Source organism: Salvelinus fontinalis, chromosome 5 (genome assembly GCF_029448725.1).
Source record: "Salvelinus fontinalis isolate EN_2023a chromosome 5, ASM2944872v1, whole genome shotgun sequence".
Classification (NCBI taxonomy): Eukaryota; Metazoa; Chordata; class Actinopteri; order Salmoniformes; family Salmonidae; genus Salvelinus; species Salvelinus fontinalis.
Window position 1 is genome coordinate 47,948,110 of NC_074669.1, and position 23,141 is coordinate 47,971,250.

General features: G+C 40.7%; 1 protein-coding gene across 6 annotated transcripts in view; it reads left to right on the top strand.

Moving 5' to 3' along the window:
- Nucleotides 1-23,141, top strand: part of LOC129855734 (thyroid hormone receptor alpha-like) — a 76,614-nt gene that overhangs the window by 43,341 nt on the left and 10,132 nt on the right. For 4 of the 6 annotated variants that reach the window (XM_055923709.1, XM_055923711.1, XM_055923710.1 and 1 more), the window contains 6 exons: nt 4,173-4,458; nt 18,164-18,225; nt 19,163-19,284; nt 19,779-19,926; nt 20,079-20,284; nt 22,986-23,132. In XM_055923709.1, coding sequence (XP_055779684.1) covers nt 4,403-4,458; nt 18,164-18,225; nt 19,163-19,284; nt 19,779-19,926; nt 20,079-20,284; nt 22,986-23,132 — 741 coding nt within the window. In that variant the 5' untranslated portion in view covers nt 4,173-4,402. Of the gene's footprint in view, nt 1-806; nt 4,459-15,020; nt 16,956-18,163; nt 18,226-19,162; nt 19,285-19,778; nt 19,927-20,078; nt 20,285-22,985; nt 23,133-23,141 lie in introns of those variants that run through there. The other 2 variants (XM_055923712.1, XM_055923714.1) reach the window with 2 other exon arrangements.

Genomic DNA, 23,141 nt, shown 5'->3' on the forward strand with positions numbered 1-23,141 from the left:
GGCTTGGGTGGTTGTTGTCCTTGATGATCTTTATGGCCTTCCTGTGACATCGGGTGGTGTAGGTGTCCTGGAGTGCAGGTAGTTTGCCCCCGGTGATGCGTTGTGCAGACCTCACTACCCTCTGGAGAGCCTTACGGTTGTGGGCGGGGCAGTTGCCGTACCAGGCGGTTATACAGCCCGACAGGATGCTCTCGATTGTGCATCTGTAAAAGTTTGTGAGTGCTTTTGGTGACAAGCCGAATTTCTTCAGCCTCTTGAGGTTGAAGAGGCGCTGCTGCGCCGCCTTCACCACGCTGTCTATGTGGGTGGACCAATTCAGTTTGTCCGTGATGTGTACGCCGAGGAACTTAACTTTCCACCTTCTCCAGTGCAACAGAAGTGAAGTGATTACTGAGGGAAACAGTCGGTTTTCTCTCTCTATGTTTAATGGAACTGTGCAGGCTGTCCTGACTAGTACTCGCATTGCAACAATGATACAGTAGATATTTACTCTATTCTATATATATATATATATATATATATATATATATATATATATATATATATATATATATATATATATATATATATATATATATATATATATATATTTATTATATATATATATATAATATATATATATATATATATATATATATAATATATATATATATATATATATATATATATATAATATATATATATATATATATATATATATATATATAATATATATATATATAATAAATATATATATATATAATATATAATATATATATATATAATATATATATATATAATATATATATATATGTGTGTGTGTTTTGTCCAGTATACTGTGTACTCTATGAACCTGTTTTGCCACACCCCTTTTTCCATACAGATGCTTCATCTATTTCAAAGCATTGATTAAATTAGGTATAGGTCACTAAACATTAGCTTCAGTGTTTGACTAATGCATTGATCAGCAATGGATCCATTGTATGTTGAGTCGAATTGGGATGTTGCACTATTCCTTCATTCTACCCCTTGATCCTAGATGACACAAGTCTGATTGTGACTGTGTATGCAGTTTACACACACAACAAAAGCAGGACACGCACTTAACATAGATTAAAGGGGCAATCTGGAATATTTACTGCTGCTCAATGGTCATTTCAGTTGAAGATACAAACCCATTGATTCTTGAAGAATATAACTTATAACAGCTTCATGAGCTTAGTTCAACTGTTTTACCTTATCATAACCCAAAATATAAGCAAATTGTACTCTTTTTTTTGTCATTTCAATTTGTGGTGAAACAATGTATAGTTTTGAAATATTTGTATTATCATATTGATCTCATGGGCTATCAGTCCATCTATGAATGTAAACCAAGTGGAGGGACTGCTGTTGGGCTGCAACACAAACTCGGAATTGTGGCCTTTTGCAGACAAGTATTATAAATCCAGAATTAGCCATGGGCTAGCCGCTCACAAAAGCTCAAAGGATAGGTTTCTTAGACAAATGGTCTGTTTCTAGAACATTCTCATACACACACAATCTGCACTGTGTCACCAGCTTTTAGTCACACCTCCTGGTAGCTGAGTTATACTGAACAAAAATATCAATATAAACTGGGTGGTTCAAGCCCTGAATGCTGAATAGCTGAAAGCCGTGGTATATTTATTTTTTGAATTTTTTTATTTCGCCTTTTTATTTAACCAGGTAGGCCAGTTGAGAACAAGTTCTCATTTACAACTGCGACCTGGCCAAGATAAAGCAAAGCAGTGCGACACAAACAACACAGAGTTACACATGGAATAAACAAGCGTACAGTCAATAACACAATAGAAAGAAAAAATCTATATACAGTGTGTGCAAATGGCGTGAGGAGGTAAGGCAATAAATAGGCCATAGTAGCGAAGTAGTTAAAATATAGCAAATTAACACTGGAGTGATAGATGAGCAGATGATGATGTGCAAGTAGAAATAATGGTGTGCATAAAAGTAAATAAAAACAATATGGGGATGAGGTAAGTAGATTTGGTGGGCTTTTTACAGATGGGCTATGTACAGCTGCAGCGATCGGTTAGCTGCTCAGATAGCTGATGTTTAAAGTTAATGAGGGAAATATATAAGTCTCCAGCTTCAGCAATTTTTGCAATTCGTTCCAGTCATTGGCAGCAGAGAACTGGAAGGAAAGGACATGTTGGCTTTGGGGATGGCCAGTGACATTTACCTGCTGGAGCGTGTGCTATGGTTGGATGTTGTTATCGTGACCAGTGAGCTGAGATAAGGCGGAGCTTTACCTAGCATCGACTTATAGATGACCTGGAGCCAGTGGGTCTGGTGACGAATATGTAGCGTGGGCCAGCCGACTAGAGCATACAGGTCGCAGTGGTGGGTGTTTATAAGGGGCTTTCGTAACTAAACGTATGCCACTGTGATAGACTGCATCCAGTTTGCTGTGTAGACTATTGGAAGCTATTTTGCAAATGACATCGCCGAAGTCGAGGATCGGTAGGATAGTCAGTTTTACGAGGGTATGTTTGGCGGCATGAGTGAAGGAGGCTTTGTTGCAAAATAGGAAGCCGATTCTAGATGTAATTTTGGATTGGAGATGTTTACTATGAGTCTGGAAGGAGAGTTTACAGTCTAGCCAGACAACTAGGTATTTGTAGTTGTCCACCGCTAATCGGGCGGGGGGGTGTGGGCAGCGAACGGTTGAAAAGCATGCATTTGGTTTTACTAGCGTTTAAGAGCAGTTGTAGACCACTGATAGAGTGTTGTATATCAGACCTTATACCATAGGTATGACAAAACATGTATTTTTATTGGTCTAATTACATTTGGTAATCAGTTTATAATAGCAATGAGGCACCTCGGGCGTTTGTGATATACAGCTAAGGGCAGTGTCCTAGCACTCCGCGTCGCATTGTGCTTAAGAACAGCCCTTAGCCGTGGTATATTGGCCATATACCACACTCCCTCGGGCCTTATTGCTTAAACACAAAATGCAACAATTTCAACGATTTTACTGAGTTACAGTTCAAAAAAGGAAATCAGTCAATTGAAATAAATTCATTAGGCCCTAATCTATGGATGTCATGACTGTGCAGGGGTGCAGCCATGGGTGGCCTGAGAGGGCATAGGCCCACCCACTGGGGAGCCAGGCCCAGCCAGTCGGAATGAGTTTTTCCCCACAAAAGGGCTTTATTAGAGACAGAAATACTCCCCAGTTTCATCAGCTGTCTGGGTGTCTGGTCTCAGAAGATCACACAGGTAAAGAAGCCGGATGTGGAGGTCCTGGGCTGGAGTGGATACACATGGTATGTGGTTGTGAGGCCGGATGGACATACAGCCAAATTCTCTAAAACAACGTTGGGAGGCAGCTTATGGTAGAGAAATTAACATTAAATTCTCTGTCAACAGCTCTGGGGGACATTCCTACAGTCAGCATTCCAATTGCACGTTCCCTCAACTTGAGACCTCTGGCATTGTGTTGTGTGACAAAACTGCACTTTTTAGTCGCCTTTTTTTATCCCCAGCCAGCACAAGGTGCACCTGTGTAAGAAGGATCATGCTGTTTAATCAGCTTAATATACCACACCTGTCAGGTGGATGGATTATCATGGCAAATGACTATTGTAAATTTACTATTGTAAAGTGGCTGTTCCACTGGATATCTTAAGGTGAATGCACCAATGTGTAAGTCGCTCTGGATAAGAGCGTCTGCTAAATGACTTAAATGTAAATGTAAATGAGAAATGTTCACTAACAGGGATGTAAACAAATTTTTTTTTACAAAAATGTGAGAGAAATAAGCTTTTTGTGAGTTTGGAAAAATTCTGGGATCTTTTATTTCAGCTCATGAAACATGGCCCCAACTCTTTACATGTTGTGTTTATATTTTTGTTCAGTATATTTAACTAGAGTGGACAAAAACAACAAAACTGTCATGAATTATTTATTGCTCTCCAAAACATTTAAATGCCAAAATACTTTCAGTTGAATGATTTCAGTAAAATTGATCAACAGCTATTAATATACCTTTTAGATATAACAGCTATTATAAATTCATAAAGGTTACCAGTGGTCTCATAATGCATTTATGTCTTACTATATGTTGTATATTTTATGTATCTGTTCATCTCTGCTAATCTTCAACATGGTTCAAACATTTTCTAATTTCTCTGTTTGTCCCCTCACAGGTTCCAGAGGGGTCTCCTTTTCTCAGCACATCACGTGCAGCAAGCCTCTAGAACTGGGGGTGGGCCTGCCCCACTGATGTTCCACACAACCATCTCCAGGGAACGGGTCACCGCTGCCATCCTTCGATGGCCGTCGTTTGACGGAGAAAACTGTGAATGCTGAGCAGGCTAGTGAGGTTGGGGCCCGCCCTCAGTCTCCGCTCATTGGCCGCTGGATGGAATTGAGGTGAATGGAGCCCATTTCCAACGTCGAGGACCCCAACTCATCAGAGGGAGATGAGAAACGGTCAGTCCATGTTCCTCCCAGTTCCCTGGTGTGTACGAAGGGGATTTCTGTGTGTGGGTTTGTAACAACAACGTCGTAACATTTCAGATACACAATACAGCACTTAGTTCATCCCAAAATATGTTTTAACGCTGCCTCTGAGGATTGCATAACAGTGTGTCATATGTAGAGAGGAAGAGAGAGAAGTTATATAATGTAATTTAATATATAAATCTGGAGATCCAGATTTATATATCCAGTTACACACACACACACACACACACACACACACACACACACACACACACACACACACACACACACACACACACACACACACACACATACACTGGCTTGGACGCTCACACACACTCAATAGATCTACAGTAAACACAATGTAAAAATGAGGGGAGGAATGTAGAGTGAGTTGTAGAGAAGCACTGCCTTCTGCCCAACACGTGCCCTCACATGCATAGCGCCTTCCTTCTCATTAAATGTGCAGATGCTGAATTTATCCAGTAAATTGGAGTCACATTTTTAAATGAGCACAGACCGCGGTAGAGAAATACACACATTATATTTAAAATCTGTTTGTGTCGAATGTACTGTATTTTATATGTTAATGAAGGGATGTATGGATAAATGCCTATGCTACAGAGGATGTGGTGGAGGTGTATGGTGTGTGAGTATGTTTCTTTGTTTATGTGTGCATTCGTTCATGTGTGTGTGTCCACTGTGCAGGGATTAACATAACAGAGTGTAGGATTAGGGGGGGTCAGATGGAACGGCAGGAAAGCAGAGGACAACTCAGGACACATCAATATGTGACGCCAGCAGGGGATTGTCTCTGGTGTGTCGCTATTTATGTTTCGATGTGTGGGTGTGTGCATCTGTGTGCATGTCGCTGTGTGTGTGTGTGTGTGTGTGTGTGTGTGTGTGTGTGTGTGTGTGCGGAGGATGTCTGTGCACATGCATGTGTCCTTGTGTGAGCTGCCTCATGCATGCAAGTCACTCAGCTCTTTGGTCTCACACACACACACGGAGCCCTGGGGCAATCACAGTGATGCCGCTACTGTGTGTGTGCGCATTAGGATTAACTCTAGAGAGCAGCGTCTGAACATTCTCAGGGAAGTTTGGCGCCCACCACATCATTTCACTTACCAGCTTTAATTTAAAAAGGAGTGTGAAAAAGGAAGCATTTATGAATACAAATATATTCAGGGGCCTCACTCTGAAGATCAACAGCGGAACCAAAGAGTCCTCAAGCTGTTTCAAATTAAAACCTTTATTATTCATTAACTTCAGGTACAAGTGGATATTGATATTAACTTAATGCATTGATCTTTTTCAGTATCACTTTAGATCAGGGCTCTCCAACTCTGTTCTTGAAGAGCTACTCTCCTGTATGTTTTTGCTCCAACCTCAATTGTAAATAACCTGATTAAGTTTATCAACCCGCTAATTATTATAATCATATGCACTAGATTAGGGTTGGAGCAAAAATCTGCAGGACGGTAGCTCTCCAAGGAACAGGGTTGAAGAGCCCTGCTTTAGATAATTGTTAAGAATATTCAATAATACATTATCTAGATAAGTGAAGTAAAAATAATTTAATTTCTCAGTACTCGCCTTCCTTGACTGATCTTACGTGTCCTGTAAAATGGGGTCAGTGTTTAACTTGATGCACACGACGTGTGTACACATACAGCATGTCCCCAGAGATGACTGTAGATAAGATTTAACAACATTTCTCTCTATTTCTGTTGTTCCCCAACCTGATCTCAGAGCATTTCATATTATTCTGTACTTAAATCCGACATACTCCATTTAGTATATTGTGTATAGTATAGTATAATGTGTAAAAATTATGTGGTATGTATTAATTTGTGGAAGTCCATCACCCATTTCGTATGATATGTTACGAATTACAATTCGTATTGTACTGTACATTATGTTACGAATTTGCGAAACCTACAATATGTTACAAATTTGAAAAACATGTTATACACTCCTCAAAAAAATAAAGGGAACACTTAAACAACACAATGTAACTCCAAGTCAATCACACTTCTGTGAAATCAAACTGTCCACTTAGGAAGCAACACTGGTTGACAATAAATTTCACATGCTGTTGTGCAAATGGAATAGACAAAAGGGGGAAATTATAGGCAATTAGCAAGACATCCCCAAAAAAGGAGTGATTCTGTAGGTGGTGACCACAGGTCACTTCTCAGTTCCTATGCTTCCTGGCTGATGTTTTGGTCACTTTTGAATGCTGGCGGTGCTCTCACTCTAGTGGTAGCATGAGACGGAGTCTACAACCCACACAAGTGGCTCAGGTAGTGCAGTTCATCCAGGATGGCACATCAATGCGAGCTGTGGCAAAAAGGTTTGCTGTGTCTGTCAGCGTAGTGTCCAGAGCATGGAGGCACTACCAGGAGACAGGCCAGTACATTAGGAGACGTGGAGGAGGCCGTAGGAGGGCAACAACCCAGCAGCAGGACCGCACACATGCACATTTGTGGCCTGCTGGAGGTCATTTTGCAGGGCTCTGGCAGTGCACCTCCTTCCACAAAGGCGGAGGTAGCGGTCCTGCTGCTGGGTTGTTGCCCTCCTACGGCCTCCTCCTCTTCCTCTCTGAACATCTTATTCCAAAATCATGGGCATTAATATGGAATTGGTCCCCCATTTGCTGCTATAACAGCCTCCACTCTTCTGGGAAGGCTTTCCACTAGATGTTGGAACATTGCTGCAGAGTTGCTTCCATTCAGCCACAAGAGCATTAGTGAGGTCGGGCACTGATGTTGGGCGATTAGGCCTGGTTCGCAGTCGGCATTTCATTTCATCCCAAAGGTATTCCATGGGGTTGAGGTCAGGGCTCTGTGCAGGCCAATCAAGTTTTTCCACACCGATCTCGACAAACCATTTCTGTATGGACCTCGCTTTGTGCACGGGGGCATTGTCATGCTGAAACAGGAAATGGCCTTCCCCAAACTGTTGCCACAAAGTTGGAAGTACAGAATCGTCTAGAATGTCATTGTATGCTGTAGTGTGAAGATTTCCCTTCACTGGAACTAAGGAACCTAGCCCGAACCATGGAAAACCGCCCCAGACCATTATTCCTCTTCCACCAAACTTTACAGTTGGCACTATGCATTTTGGCAAGTAGCGTTCTCCTGGCCAAACCCAGATTCGTCCAGATGGTGAAGCGTGATTCATCACTCCAGAGAACGTGTTTCCAATCGTGGCGAGCTTTACACCACTCCAACGGAAGCTTGTCATTGCGCATGGTGATCTTAGGCTTGTGAGCGGCTGCTCGGCAACACATTTCATGAAGCTCCTAACAAACAGTTATTGTGCTGACGTTGCTTCCAGAGGCAGTTTGGGCCTCTGTAGTGATTTTTATAACCAAAGACAGATGATTTTTATGTGCTTCAGCACTCTGTACGCTTGTGTGGCCAACCACTTCGCGGTTGAGCCGTTGTTGCTCCTAGACGTTTCCACTTCACAATAACGGCACTAACAGGGCAGACATTTGATGAACTGACTTGTTGGAAAGCAGGCATCCTATGACTATGCCAAATTGAAATTCACTGAGCTCTTCAGTAAAGCCATTCTACTACCAATGTTTGTCTATGGAGCAACGGGTGTGGCTGAAATAGCCAAATCCACTAATTTGAAGGGGTGTCCACATACTTTTGTATGTGGACACCCCACATACACCCCACATACAGAGTATTCAGATTCACCCAACGGTGAAGCATGGTGGTGGCAGCATCATGCTATGGGGATGTTTTTCAACAGCAGGGACTGGGAGACTAGTCAGGATCAAGGGAAAGATGAACGACGCAAAGTACAGAGATATCCTTGATGAAAACCTGCTCCGGAGTGCTCAGGACCTCAGACTGGGGTGAAGGTTCACCTTCCAAAAGGACAACTACCCTAAACACACAGCCAAAACAACACAGGAGTGGCTTCGGGACAAGTCAATGTCCTTGAGTTGCCAAGCCAGAGCTCAGACCCAATCTCTCATCTCTGGAGAGATTTGAAAATAGCTATGCAACAACACTCCATATCCAACCGGAAAGAGCTTGAGAGGATCTGCAGACAAGAATGGGAGAAACTCCCTAAATACAGGTGTGACAAGCTTGTAGCGTCATACCCAAGAATACACAAAGTTTTTAATCTCTGCCAAAGGTGCTTCAACAAAGTACGGCGTAAAGGGTCTGAATACTTATGTAAATATGATATTTCAGTTTTTATTCTTAATAAATCTGGATCATTTCTAAAAAAAAGTGTTTGCTCTGTCATTGTGGGTATTGTGTGTAGATTGATGGAATAAAAACAATTTAAGGCTGTAATGTAACAAAATGTTGAAAAAGTCAAGGTGTCTGATTACTTTACGAATACACTGTATAGTGTGTACTGTATATACAGTGCCTAAAAGTATTCACACCCCTGTACTTTTTCCACATTTTGTTATACTACAGCCTGAATAAAAAAAATACCCCATGATGGAAAAGTGGACTTACGTTTTTCAAAATGTTTACAAATTAATAAAATATCAAAAGCTGAAATGTCAAGTGTTCAACCCCTTTGTTATGGCAAGCCTAAATAAGTACAGGAGTAAAGGTGTTAATGTGCTTAACAAATCACATAATAAGTTGCATAAACTCACTCTGTGTGCAGTAATAGTGTTTAACATGATTTTTGCATAACTACTTCATCTCTGTAACCCACACATAAAATATCTGTAAGGTCTCTGTCGAGCAGTGAATTTCAAGCAGATTCAACCACAAATACCTATTGGTAGATACAAAAAAAAGTAAGAGCAGAAGTTGAATATTCCCTTGAGCATGGTAATATTAATTACACTTTGCATGGTGTATCACTACAACCAGTCACAACAAAGATACAGGAATCCTTTCTAACTCAGTTGCTGGTGAGGAAGGAAACCACTCAGGGATTTCACCGTGAGGCCAATGGTGAATTTAAAACAGTTACATAGTTTAATGTCTGTGATAGGAGAAAACTGAAGATGGATCAACAACATTGTAGTTACTCAACAATACTAACCTAATTGACAGTGAAAACAAGGAAACCTGTACAAAATTAAAATATTCCAAAACATGCATCCTGTTTGCAACAAGGCCCTAAAGTAATGCTGCAAAAAATGTGGCAAAGGAATTTTTATTTTATTTTACCGTTATTTTACCAGGTAAGTTGACTGAGAACAAATTCTCATTTGCAGCAACGACCTGGGGAATAGTTACAGGGGAGAGGAGGGGGATGAATGAGCCAATTGTAAACTGGGGATTATTAGGTGACCATGATGGTTTGAGGGCCAGATTGGGAATTTAGCCAGGACACCGGGGTTAACACCCCTACTCTTACGATAAGTGCCATGGGATCTTTAATGACCTCAGACAGTCAGGACACCCGTTTAACGTCCCATCCGAAAGACGGCACCCTACACAGGGCAGTGTCCCCAATCACTGCTCTGGGGCATTGGGATATTTTTTAGACCAGAGGAAAGAGTGCCTCCTACTGGCCCTCCAACACCACTTCCAGCAGCATCTGGTCTCCCATCCAGGGACTGACCAGGACCAACCCTGCTTAGCTTCAGAAGCAAGCCAGCAGTGGTATGCAGGGTGGTAAATAACTTTTCCAAGCGTAGTGTTAGCTGCATCTTGTTATGGGTATGCTTGTAATCTACTTGGTCACAATCCCGGATCCGGGAGCACCCTCATCATTAAAAAAGCTGACTAGCATAGCCTAGCATAGCGCCACGAGTAAATACTAGCATCTAAATATCATGAAATCACAAGTCCAAGACACCAGATGAAAGATACACATCTTGTGAATCCAGCCATCATTTTTTCTGATTTTTAAAATGTTTTACAGGGAAAACACAATATGTATTTCTATTAGCTAACCACGATAGCAAAAGACCCAACCGCATATTTTCACCATTTTTTTACTGCATAGGTAGCTATCACAAATTCGACCAAATAAAGATATAAATAGTCACTAACCAAGAAACAACTTCATCAGATGACAGTCTGATAACATATTTATTATATAGCATATGTTTTGTTCGAAAAATTTGCATATTTCAGGTATAAATCATAGTTTTACATTGCAGTAGTCTCACCAAAGCAGCTAGAATAACTACAGAAACCAACGTGAAATACCTAAATACTCATCATAAAACATTTATGAAAAATACACGGTGTACAGCAAATGAAAGAGAAACATCTTGTGAATCCAGCCAATATTTCAGATTTTTTAAGTGTTTTACAGCGAAAACACAATATAGCATTATATTAGCTTACTACAATAGCCTACCACACTACCGCATTCATTCATCAAGGCACGTTAGCGATAGCGAATAAACCAGCAAAAGATAATAATTTTTCCACTAACCTTCTCAAACTTCATCAGATGACAGTCCTATAACATTATATTACACAATACATATATAGTTTGTTCGAAAATGTGCATATTTAGCGGCACAAATCGTGGTTGAACAATGTGAATACGTAGTGAAAATGCAGAAATATTGTCCGGAGAAATCTTGGAGGCACCTACTCTAATCAAATAACTAATCATAAGCTTTACTAAAAAATACATGTTGGACAGCAAATTAAAGATACACTAGTTCTTAATGCAACCGCTGTGTTAGATTTTTAAAATTAACTTTAGTACGACTTACAGCTTACGTTATAGCGATACAGCGCCCACAATCAGCGCCCAAATTACGTCTAAACATTTTCGACAGAAATACGAAAAAACATCATGAATCGTTCCTACTATTTGATGAGCTTCCATCAGAATCTTGTACAAGTTGTCCTTTGTCCAGAATAATCGTTGTTCGGTTGTAGAATGTCGTCTTCATCTGTAGAACGCTAGCCAACGCTAGCCATGCGGCACAGAAGTGTCCAAATCCCCAGAACGCATCACAAAGAAAATCCCGAAAATCGGAATAAACTGATATAAGTCGGTTTAATATAACTAGTTGATGATGTTTTTAACACATATATCGAATAAAATCAGAGCCGGATATATCTAACGCCTATAACGACAGCTTTTCAGAACGCAATCCTGAGGTCTGTCTCGCGCCAAGACGAACGGTTAAAAGACTACACCCACGGTTCCAAGAGCTCTTGTTCGGGCCTCAGATCTAGCTAGACACCCCATTCCAATTCTCACTGCCTACTGACATCTAGGGGAAGGCGTATGCAGTGCATCTAGACCCATAGAATCCATGCAAAACCTGTTGAGGATGGGGGCGCTGTTGAGACTATTTATGCTAATTGGGTAATTTTTGAAACGGCTTCCCACAAAATCCTTGATCGTACAATATGCATATTATTATTATTATTGGATAGAAAACAGTCTATAGTTTCTATAGGAGTTGAAATTTTGTCTCTAAGTGGAACAGAGCCCATTCTACAGCAATTTCCCTGACATGGAGTCAGATTTCAGAAATGTTGGCCACTGTTCTGAAGTCAGTTAAAAGGGCACTGTTATTGCTATGACTATACAGACACTGCTTACGTCTTCCCCTGGATGCCTTTACGTGATGACGATTTCAATGGGGTCGATTGCGCGTTCACAGGCACTACAAATGAAAAAACCCTGAGGCTAGTCATTCTTTTGGAGCTGCGTCATGCGCCTAGAGGACACCGGCCCGCACCTGTTCCAAGCATTAGTGAAGGGGGTAATATTACTCGGGTCATGTTTCTACTCGTTATGGGAGTTAAAAACATCATAAGGTAGTTAATTTAAAGCGTTTTATAGCAATTTATATCCGTTTAGTGCGATTTTGGGACATTTATTTCTTTAACGCTGTGAATAGCTGGGCACGCTTTCAGTTCATCCCGAACGCAGTTGGCATTTCCACATGGTAAGAGGACAGCTTTCCACCAAAAGACGATTACTCCCAATAAAGGATCCTTTGCCCAAGATACTGATGGAAGAACAGGTCAAAGTAGGACATTTTTATTATGATAAATCGTGTTTCTGTCGAAACATTTTAGTGGCGCCATGTTTTTTGACGTAGCTTCGCTTGGCGCAAACTGTATTGAAAAGTAAGGATAAATTAAAAAATGTAATTCCGCAATTGTATTAAGAATTAAATTGTCTATCAATCCCTGTCCACCCTATATTTTTTAGTCACGTTTATGAGTATTTATGTATAAGAGTAGATCACTGTCTAAGTGGCGCAAGGACATTTTTTGTCTAACCATGATTTTGGTGGCTAAATATAAACATTTTCGATCAAACTCTATATGGATTGTGTAATATGATGTTACAGGAGTGTCATCTGAAGAATTCTGAGAAGGTTAGTGAAAAAATTAATATATTTTTGGCGATGTTGACGTTATCGCCCACTTTGGCTAGAATCAATGCTGGGCTGCTATGTGCTATGTGCTATGCTAATATAACGATTTATTGTGTTTTCGCTGTAAGACACTTAGAAAATCTGAAATATTGTCTGTATTCACAGGATCTGTGTCTTTCGATTCGTGTATGCTGTGTATTTTTACGAAATGTTTGATGATTAGTAAGTAGGTAAACACGTTGCTCAATGTAGTTTTTCTAGTCCATTTGTGACGGTGGGTGCAATTGTAACCTATGCCATCTACCTGAAATATGCACTTTTTTCTAACAAAACCTATCCCATACCATAAATATGTTATCAGACTGTCATCTGATGAGTTTTTTTGTTGGTTAGGGGCTATAAATATCTTAGTTTAGCCGAATTGGTGATGGCTACTGGTGTTGGTGGACAAATAAAAGATGGTGGATTATGCTAATGTGTTTTTAGGTAATAGATGTACATCTTTACATATTGTGTCTTCCCTGTAAAACATTTTAAAAATCGGACATGTTGACTGGATTCACAAGATCTGTGTCTTTCATTAGCTGTATTGGACTTTAATGTGTGAAAGTTAAATATTTAAAAAAAATATTTTTTTTGAATTTCGCGGCACTGGTTTTTCAGTGGGGGGGGGGGGGGGGTGTGCCGCTAGCGGCACGCTGATCCTAGACAGGTTAATAAACTGACCCTGGAACAGAGCCCTCGATTTCAGATTTCTCACTTCCTGACAGGAAGTTTGCTGCAAAATGAGTTCTGTTTTACTCGCAGATATAATTCAAACGGTTTTAGAAACTAGAGAGTGTTTTCTATCCAATAGTAATAATAATATGCATATTTTACGAGCAAGAATTGAGTACGAGGCAGTTTAATTTGGGAACGATTTTTTACAAAGTGAGAACAGCGCCCCCCCCCCCCCCCCCCCCCCCTATTGAGAAAAGGTAAAAGGACCTGAGATGTTTTCAGGATAAAAAAAGAAAGTGAATGAAGCTAAGGCAAAATCCTACAGGCAAAATCCTAGAGAAAAAGCTGGTTCAGTCTGCTTTCCACCAGACACTAGGAGATGAATTGACTTTTCAGCAGGACACCAACCTAAAACACAAGGCCAAATCTACACTGGAGTTGATTGCCAAGAAGACAGTGAATGTTCCTGAGTGACCGAGTTACAGTTTTGACTTAAATCTACTTGAAAATCTATGGCAAGACCTGAAAATGGTTGTCTAGCAATGATCAACAACCAATTTGACAGAGCTTGAAGACTTTTGAAAATAATAATCGGCAAATGTTGCACAATCCAGGCGTAGAAAACTCTTAGACTTACCCAGAAAGACTCACAGCTGTAATCGCTGCCAAATGTGCTTTTACAAAGTATTGACTCTGGTGTGAATACTTACGTAAATTAGATATTTATGTATTTCGTTTTCATTACATTTGCAAACATTTCTAAAAACATGTTTTCACTTTGCAAAGCTGTCAAGGCAAAGGGCGTCTACTTTGAGGAATCTAAAATATAACATATTTTGATTTGTTTAACACTTTTTTTGGTTACTACATGATTCCATATGTGTTATTTCATAGTTTTGAAGTCTTCAATATTATTCTACAATGCAGAAAATGTATGTAGAAAAAAACTTGAATTAGTAGGTGTGTCCAAACTTTTGACTGGTACTGTATATACACACTGAACAAAAATATAAATGCAACATTTAAAGTGTTGGTCCCAGGTTTCATGAGCTGAATTAAAGATTCCCAAAATCTACGCAGCAAAAAGCTTATTTCTCTCAAATGTTGTCCGCAAATTTGTTTAGATTCCTGTTGGTGAGAATTTTTCTTTTGACAAAAGAATCCATCCACCTGACAGGTGTGGAATTTCAAGAAGCTTATTAAACAGCATGATCATTACAGAGGTGCACCTTGTGCTGGGGACAAAAAAAGGCCAGTAAAATGTGCAGTTTTGTCATACAACATAATGCCACAAGTTTTGAGTGATCATGCAATTAGCATGCTAACTGTATGAATGTCTACCAGAGCTGCTGCCAGATAATTTTATGTTAATTTCTCTACCATAAGCCGCCTCCAACGTCAACTAGTCAACTAGCTCTATGCAAAGGAGACGTGTCGTGCTGCATGAGGCAAATGATGGTCACACCAGATACTGACTGGTTTATTTAAATTGACTGATTTCCTTATATGAACTGTAATTCAGTAAAATCTTAAATTGTCACACATTACGTTTATATTTCTGTTCAGTGTATATATAAAAAACTGCTTGTGTTTCAGTTTGTGCTTTCTCTAAATTCAACACCGGCAGTGAATTTCAAAACACTGAGCACTAAGAGCAATTGATAAAACACATATTTATATTATTGATCAATCAAACACATTTACCTATTTTATTTTCCTTTGTAACACCATTCAAAGACAATCATTGGAATGCTTACCAGGTGTTACATAAAAATGTCACAACATGGTAGCTGTGGGTCCTATTGTATTCTACAATCTCCATGATTACATAAGCAAAGCCTCTGTGATTTGGGATTAAAGATCAAGTAATTCTGAGGGGGAGGACGGAGGGATTTTGAGAAGGGAAGGATGGAACAGAGAGAGGCAGAGGTTTCTTCTAAAGCTCTGTCACATGAGGTGATAGTTATCACTAGGGATGCATGATATATCGGTAAGCATATCGGAATCGGATGATATTAGCTAAAATGCCAACATCGGCATCGGCCCGGTGTCTAGTTTAACGCCGATGTGCAAAACCGATGTCAAAGCTGACGTGCATAGCTATATAATGTAGGTAGATGACGTAATGACGCCACGTAAAATATAGCGCTACACGCGCAACAAAGCATTCCTAACCTAGCCCACAATGTCTGCTGTGTGGATCAAGCAGTTAACAAGTCGAGCAGTCATTTGAAAGAATAAGAATAAGAATAAGAAAATTTCAGCGAGACAACTCAAAGGCGAAATCCATTAACACCAAGATAATGGAATTCATTGCCCTTGACAATCAACCGTTCTCTGTCGTTTGTGATGTTGGCTTTCGCTGACTGGTAGAGCACCGGTACACACTACCAAGTGCGCTATTTTTCAGATGTTGCCCTACCGGAGTTACACAGTATTGTTGAAACTCACATCCATGAGCTACTTGCTATGGGCGTCACTGCTATTAGCTTCACGACTGATATTTGGACCAGCGATGTCAGCCCCATGAGCATTGAGTCTGACAGCACAGTGGGTCGATGAGAATTTCCTACTGAGGAAAGCCGTATTTCATGCTCAAGAATGTGCTGGTTATCATACCGCTGCTGACATTTCAATGGCATTTGAGAACATGTTTGAAACTTGAAAACATGAACAATCCTAGCTCTATTCAAACAACTGACTGTCATGGCATTGAAACGACTGCTCAACAAAAATGCCAACACAGACCGTCGAGTTTACTTATAAAAGTACTCTACTAGAGGTTGTGAACTAGCGATTCGGTGGCATCTCTCTGAGCCTCTACTGTGTCGCCCCCATGCTCGATGCTAGGTACAAGGACCGCTACTTTGATGCAGACAAACAGGGTTTACGTGAAATGTTAGACAGCCGGACAAGATGGAAACGGACACAGTGACAGTGCGCACAGAGCTGAAACTTCACTGCTTGACATGTATGATGAAATCCTGGTTGAGACTGAACAATGAAACAGCACAGCAAGTAAGTGAAAGAAATAGGTTTTGATTATGTTTTACTGGTAATGGGGACATATTTTAAATATCGGTTATGGGTATCGGCCAAACGTTTCATATAGGTGCATTCCTAGTTATAACTAATTGGCTGTCATCAGGGGGAAGGGGTCAACAGATGAAAGCATGAGCGAGAGAGGGATGGATAGAGAGAGAGATGGAAAGAGGGAGAGAGGTTGGGAGAGTGAAAGCAAAGCAACTACTCCCTTCCAGAAAAGGAAAGGGAAAGCAAGTGGGAGGGAGTGTGAGAGAGAGAGTAGTGAGAGCTGAAGCACCCAGCCAACATCACAGCATCCCAGATACTGTACCGAGAGGATCGCTCTGGAAGGATATACTATTCAGATCTCTCAGGGGGATATACAGACTGCAGCCATGCATATTCTGCAACCCTACTGCATCAACAGGTGTGTGTGCGTGTGAGCATATGACAGCCAATGCCAAGTTTCACATTTGAAGAGGAGGATAAACCATTTTGGGAATAACATATCTCTGATGGAGAAGGGGAGAGAGGGAACCGGGAGAGATTGAATGGAGAAATGGGTAGAGAAGGGACAGGTAGAGAGGACGGAGAGGGGTATAGAGGAGGAGAGACGATGGAGAATCACTGAACTCACATTGAAGGCAATGTGCTAAGCCAATCAAAACTCTCACTTAAACTGTAACTTGATGTTATATAAAGATAGACCAGTCATTTAGATGAAGCACAATTTAGGGATACTTGACGGAGGTTGATCTGTAAAACTGTCATACATGGATGAATGATGGTGTCAAGGGAATTAGTCTCCTTGTGACGCCTGTACATGTGTGTGTGTGCACGAGCATGGTTAAGTGAATGTCCTGGCACGTCTCTCTCCACATAACCACAGAACCCTTGAGGCTGAGTGAATGAAAGAGCCAAAAACTAATGGTGTTGTTAGGGAGTGACTGTGTATTATATTGACCATGTCAGAGAGGATATGGATAGAGAAAGATACAGGGATCTGTCCAGGACAGAGAAAGAGCTCTGTCCTTATGAAACTAGCCTAATCTGACAAGTGAAGTGAAAGGAAGCGTGAGTGCACTGGTCAGCCTGCTTGACCTGGCGAAAGAAAACAGTTCCTCCTAAAGGGAGCAGCAGCACACGTCAATGACTTTGATGTTAAAATAAAACAGAAATACCCAAATAGATGTCTTGTAACATTGGGTATGGTAATGTGTGTGGTGTGTGCTAGGAAACCTCCATTTTCTAAGCAGAAACTACCTTTGTCTGATGAATTTTGTGATTCAATTGCACATATTTCTCTTTCTAGCTCCCCCCTCTGTTTCTAATGTCTCCCTCTCTCTCTCTCTCTTACTGTAAACCTAGTAACTGAATGACATTGGGGGATTTTCAGAAGAATATGTTGTTTGGGGGATGGGAGGTAGTTTGTCCTGTCAATGAAATGGTAATCAGCTTGTGAAGAGATTTGTATGGCTGCCATGCTTTGTAGTTGTCTTGTTTTGATCGTGTTTTGGGGGTTTTTGGTTACAGGGCGGTTGGTGATTGGTTGGTGGGTGGTGGCTTGTATTTTGGAATGTTATTTTTTAAGGTGCTGGTTGTATGTTTGAATTAAAAAGTGAACTCCCCACCCAGGTGGCCCAATGGACCAAAAAGGAAGAGAAAGAACAGCACATGTTCGTTGAAGAGCATGTCTGGTAAGTTCATTTACAAGCCATTGGCCACTATTCCTCAGTTAATGACAAGTCGATGCTCATTTACACATTTTTGTATCATTTAGTTATGCTAAGCACTTACTCTCTAGCCACTCAGCCACATGCTTTGGATACCCTTCTATAAAGTATTTTTATGAGGGGTGAGTTTTAAACACACGACAGAATTCCTAGCTGGTCAGTGAAATCATTTTTCTCTACTTAAACCATATGGTGTATTACAGTATGTGTAGAATATGCCAAAGAATTGCTTTCAGTATTTTCGACTCAGATGCGGGCACGCGTTTCAGGAGATGAGTTGGAGAGAGAAACCATTTATTTTAAGTAGATTGTTCGAAAAGAAGGGATTCCAAGTTAGAATTGTCAGGAATAAATATGTTTCAGCTGTGTAGTCTTGGCACCGCCACACGGTAAATGTGTTTCTCTACTCTGAATACTTTAGGTGGTGAGTGACTTTAGGATTTCCCCTGGAGTGCTATTAGGTCAGGGTGTGTGTGTGTGTGTGTGTGTGTGTGTGTGTGTGTGTGTGTGTGTGTGTGTGTGTGTGTGTGTGTGTGTGTGTGTGTGTGTGTGTGGTGTGTGTGTGTGTGTGTGCCCACACGAGACACAGACAGACCTAATCAAACACACACATACACACTTCTCCTGTACATGTGCTTTTGTTGCTTCCGTGCTAACACTTCTCTCTTCTCCTCTTCTTCCTCTCCTCCGCTCCCTCCCTCTCCTCTTCCTCATGTACTCCCTCTTCTTCCTTTCTCCTCCACTTTGTTTTTCCTCCTCCTTTGCTGCCTCTCTTCTCCTCTTCCTCCTCCTGTACTCCCTCTTCTTCCTCCTTCTCCCTCTTTCCTCCTCTTCTCCCTCTTTCCTCCTCTTTCTTTCTCCTCCAATTCATCTCTCCTCCTCCTCTCCATCTCTCCCTCAGCACTGAGCCTCTCTGTCCCAGGATACATCCCCAGCTACTTGGAGAAGGATGAGCCGTGTGTGGTATGTGGAGACAAGGCCACTGGCTACCATTACCGCTGCATCACCTGCGAGGGCTGCAAGGTGAGAGACATGGCCCATGACTTGCCTGTAGGACTTCAAGGACTGGTTTGGTTACATTTTATATGACCTAAGCATTCCACGGTGACTACTAGGAAATAACCTGATTTTACTTTGTATATGCATTAAAGGAGGAAGTGTTAATTCACAAACTGTGTATATTAATAATTTAATTTAACTTATCGACAATTATTAAAAAATTATTGATATATTATATTAGTGACATTTAAAAAATATATACAGTTGCATCCAAATACCGTATATTTTTACCCTTGCACTTTTCTTAAAGAATTCCCTATTTCTTCGATAAATAAGTTGAAATTGAAAAATAAACTTTGGTATCCACACCTTGTTATAGGATTTTCAACATTGCAGAACCAATTGTATTTTTCTAAACTTAGCCCCTAAGATAACAAACTACCAAAGTGGTTGATATAACGTCATTATGTTGATAACGTACTTTGAAATAACTAAGTTGATGCAAGCAATGTCCACAGGGTTTCTTCAGGCGCACAATCCAGAAGAACCTTCACCCGGCTTACTCCTGTAAGTACGATGGCTGCTGCATCATCGACAAGATCACAAGGAACCAGTGCCAACTGTGTCGCTTCAGGAAGTGCATTGCAGTTGGCATGGCCATGGACCGTGAGTGTCACACTCGATGAGTGTGGGACCATAAGTGTCAACCATATATTTCACAATATATCACACCTACCTTCTCACTGCTTTACATTTCCATTACTTCTACATTTAGCACTGAAATACAGTAGGTTCACAAAACAACTCTGTGTCCTTAGTGGTGCTGGATGACTCTAAGCGGGTAGCCAAGCGTCGTCTGATTGAGGAGAACCGGGAGAAGAGGAAGAAGGACGAGATCGTGAAGACTCTACAGACACGTCCGGAGCCCGACAGCTCGGAGTGGGAGCTGATCCGCCATGTGACAGAGGCCCACCACCACACCAACGCGCAGGGCTCCCACTGGAAACAGAAACGCAAGTTCCTGGTGAGATGCTAGGCTAATGCTATGCTAATCTAAAGTTGGCTAGGCTATAGGCTAAAATAGGATAGGCTAGGGCTAAGCGAGACTAAGTTAAGCTAATCAACAACAGGTAGATTTGTGGGTGTCTCGGTTTCTCAGTAAATTAAAAATCTTTATAAAATAATGGTCCATTCACCAATTCGTGAATGGAGGTTTGACTCACTGGCTGAATTGCACAAGTCACATCTCCTTACTTATTGTTTTATGTCAGATAGTTGTTTTATGTCATCTGCAATGATTGGTTGAGGACTGCTTGTGACATACATAGGAATGCCACCTCCTGTGGGGAGACAGTGCTTCGTACTAACAGTAGGAATGCCATTCAGAAAAGAACTTACTGAATCTGCCCTGTTGCCTAAGCAACCAATTCTACGTAGCCCCCTCTGAGAGGAAAGTACTTCCCCCATACACACGTGTCTCCTTAACGATGGTTGCCTTGGCGCTTAGGTCCAAACAGTTGTTGCCTGGCAACCAGGCGAAGAAGACATAGCACGCAGAGGCTATGTTAAAATGGTTTTATTGTTCAATGTAAAGTTGACGTGGATCTGCTCAGAATGGATTGATCCAGTGCATATCTGAGGTGTTGATAACAACAGCCTCGAAACCAATCTCACGCACTCAATTACTCAGTACATCACCTCACTCACTCAGTACATCACCTCACTCACTCAGTACATCGTTTCACTCACTCACTCAGTACATCGTTTCACTCACTCACTCAGTACATCGTTTCACTCACTCACTCAGTACATCGTTTCACTCACTCACTCAATACATCGTTTCACTCACTCACTCAGTACATCGTTTCACTCACTCACTCAGTACATCGTTTCACTCACTCACTCAATACATCAACTCACACACACGCACACGCGCACACACACAAACAGGCTGCACTGTGAAACCACACGTGCGGAGATCATCCGTTCACCTACTCTGCGTCTCACAAAGACACGGCGGTTGGAACCAAAAATCTCACATTTGGGCTCATCAAACCAAAGGACAGATTTCCATTGGTCTAATGTCCATTGCTCGTGTTTCTTGGCCCTAGCAAGTCTCTTCTTATTATGTGTGTCCTTTAGTAGTGGTTTCTTTGCAGAAATTCGACCATGAAGGCCTGATTCACGCAGTCTCCTCTGAACAGTTGATGTTGAGATGTCTATTACTTGAACTCTGTGAGGCATTTATTTGGGCTGCAATTTCTGAGGCTGCTAACTCTAATTAACTTATCCTCTGCAGCAGAGGTAACTCTGGGTCTTCCTTTCCTGTGGCGATCCTCATGAGAGCCAGTTTCATCATAACGCTGGATGGTTTTATCGACAAAGTTCTTGAAATTTTCCGCATTTACTGACCTTCATGTCTTAAAGTAATGATGGACTGTCTTTTCTCTTTGTATATTTGAGTTGTCCTTGCTATAATATGGACTTGGTCTTTTACCAAATAGGGCTATTTTCTGTATACCACCCTGACCTTGTCACAACACAACTGATTGTCTCAAACCCATTGAGGAAAGAAATTCCACAAATTAACTTTTAACAAGGAACACCTGTTAATTAGAATGCATTCCAGGTGACTACTTCATGAATCTGGTTGAGAGAATGCCAAGAGTGTTCAAAGCTGTAAAATATTTTTTTATTTTTAAAAAAAATATTGGGTTACTACATGATTCCATATGTGTTGTTTTCATAGTTTTGATGTATTCACTATTATTCTACAATGTAGAAAATATTAAAAATAAAGAAAAACCCTTGAATGAGTAGGTGTGTCCAAACTTTTGACTGGTACTGTATATTTGAAAATAAAAGTAGTGGAATATTGGAATGTATTTGGAAATACTCTTGGAAAGTACTCAAATACACACACATTTATTTTCAAGTACACATTTTTAAATACTCCATGCATTTGAACCCAGGTCTGTTAGGTCCTAGGGGTTTTTGAAATAATGTATTTGGAAACAACTATTTACAAATTGTTTCAATTAGTAGGCTATTTATAGGAAATCATTTAAAAATAGTTTCAAATACTTCAAATAGAAGTAGTTTATTTCTGCCACATTATTTGAAAATATTTAAATGCAATGAAAATAAGTATATAAATACAAAATACTTAAATGAGCATAAATTTGAACCCAGATCTGGTGACAACCGAAATATCAAACCAGAAGGTTGATTGATCTGCGTTTTTTTATTTTATTTTTATTTCACCTTTATTTAACCAGGTAGGCTAGTTGAGAACAAGTTCTCATTTGCAACTGCGACCTGGCCAAGATAAAGCATAGCAGTGTGAACAGACAACACAGAGTTACACATGGAGTAAACAATAAACAAGTCAATAACATGGTAGAAAAAAGAGAATCTATATACAATGTGTGCAAAAGGCATGAGGTAGGCAATAAATCGAATAATTACAATTTAGCAGATTAACACTGGAGTGATAAATCATCAGATGAACATGTGCAAGAAGAGATACTGGTGTGCAAAAGAGCAGAAAAGTAAATAAATAAAAGCAGTATGGGGGGTGAGGTAGGTAAATTGGGTGGGTAGTTTACAGATGGACTATGTACAGCTGCAGCGATCGGTTAGCTGCACGGATAGCAGATTTTTAAAGTTGTTGAGGGAGATTGCCCAGTGGGACAATTCATTAGACGCCATCTTTGTGTCCCCAGCCTGAGGACATAGGTCAGTCCCCCGGGGCTCCCACCCCAGACGGAGACAAGGTAGACCTGGAGGCCTTCAGCGAGTTCACCAAGATCATCACCCCCGCCATCACACGCGTCGTCGACTTTGCCAAAAAACTTACCATGTTCTCAGAGGTGGGTTTA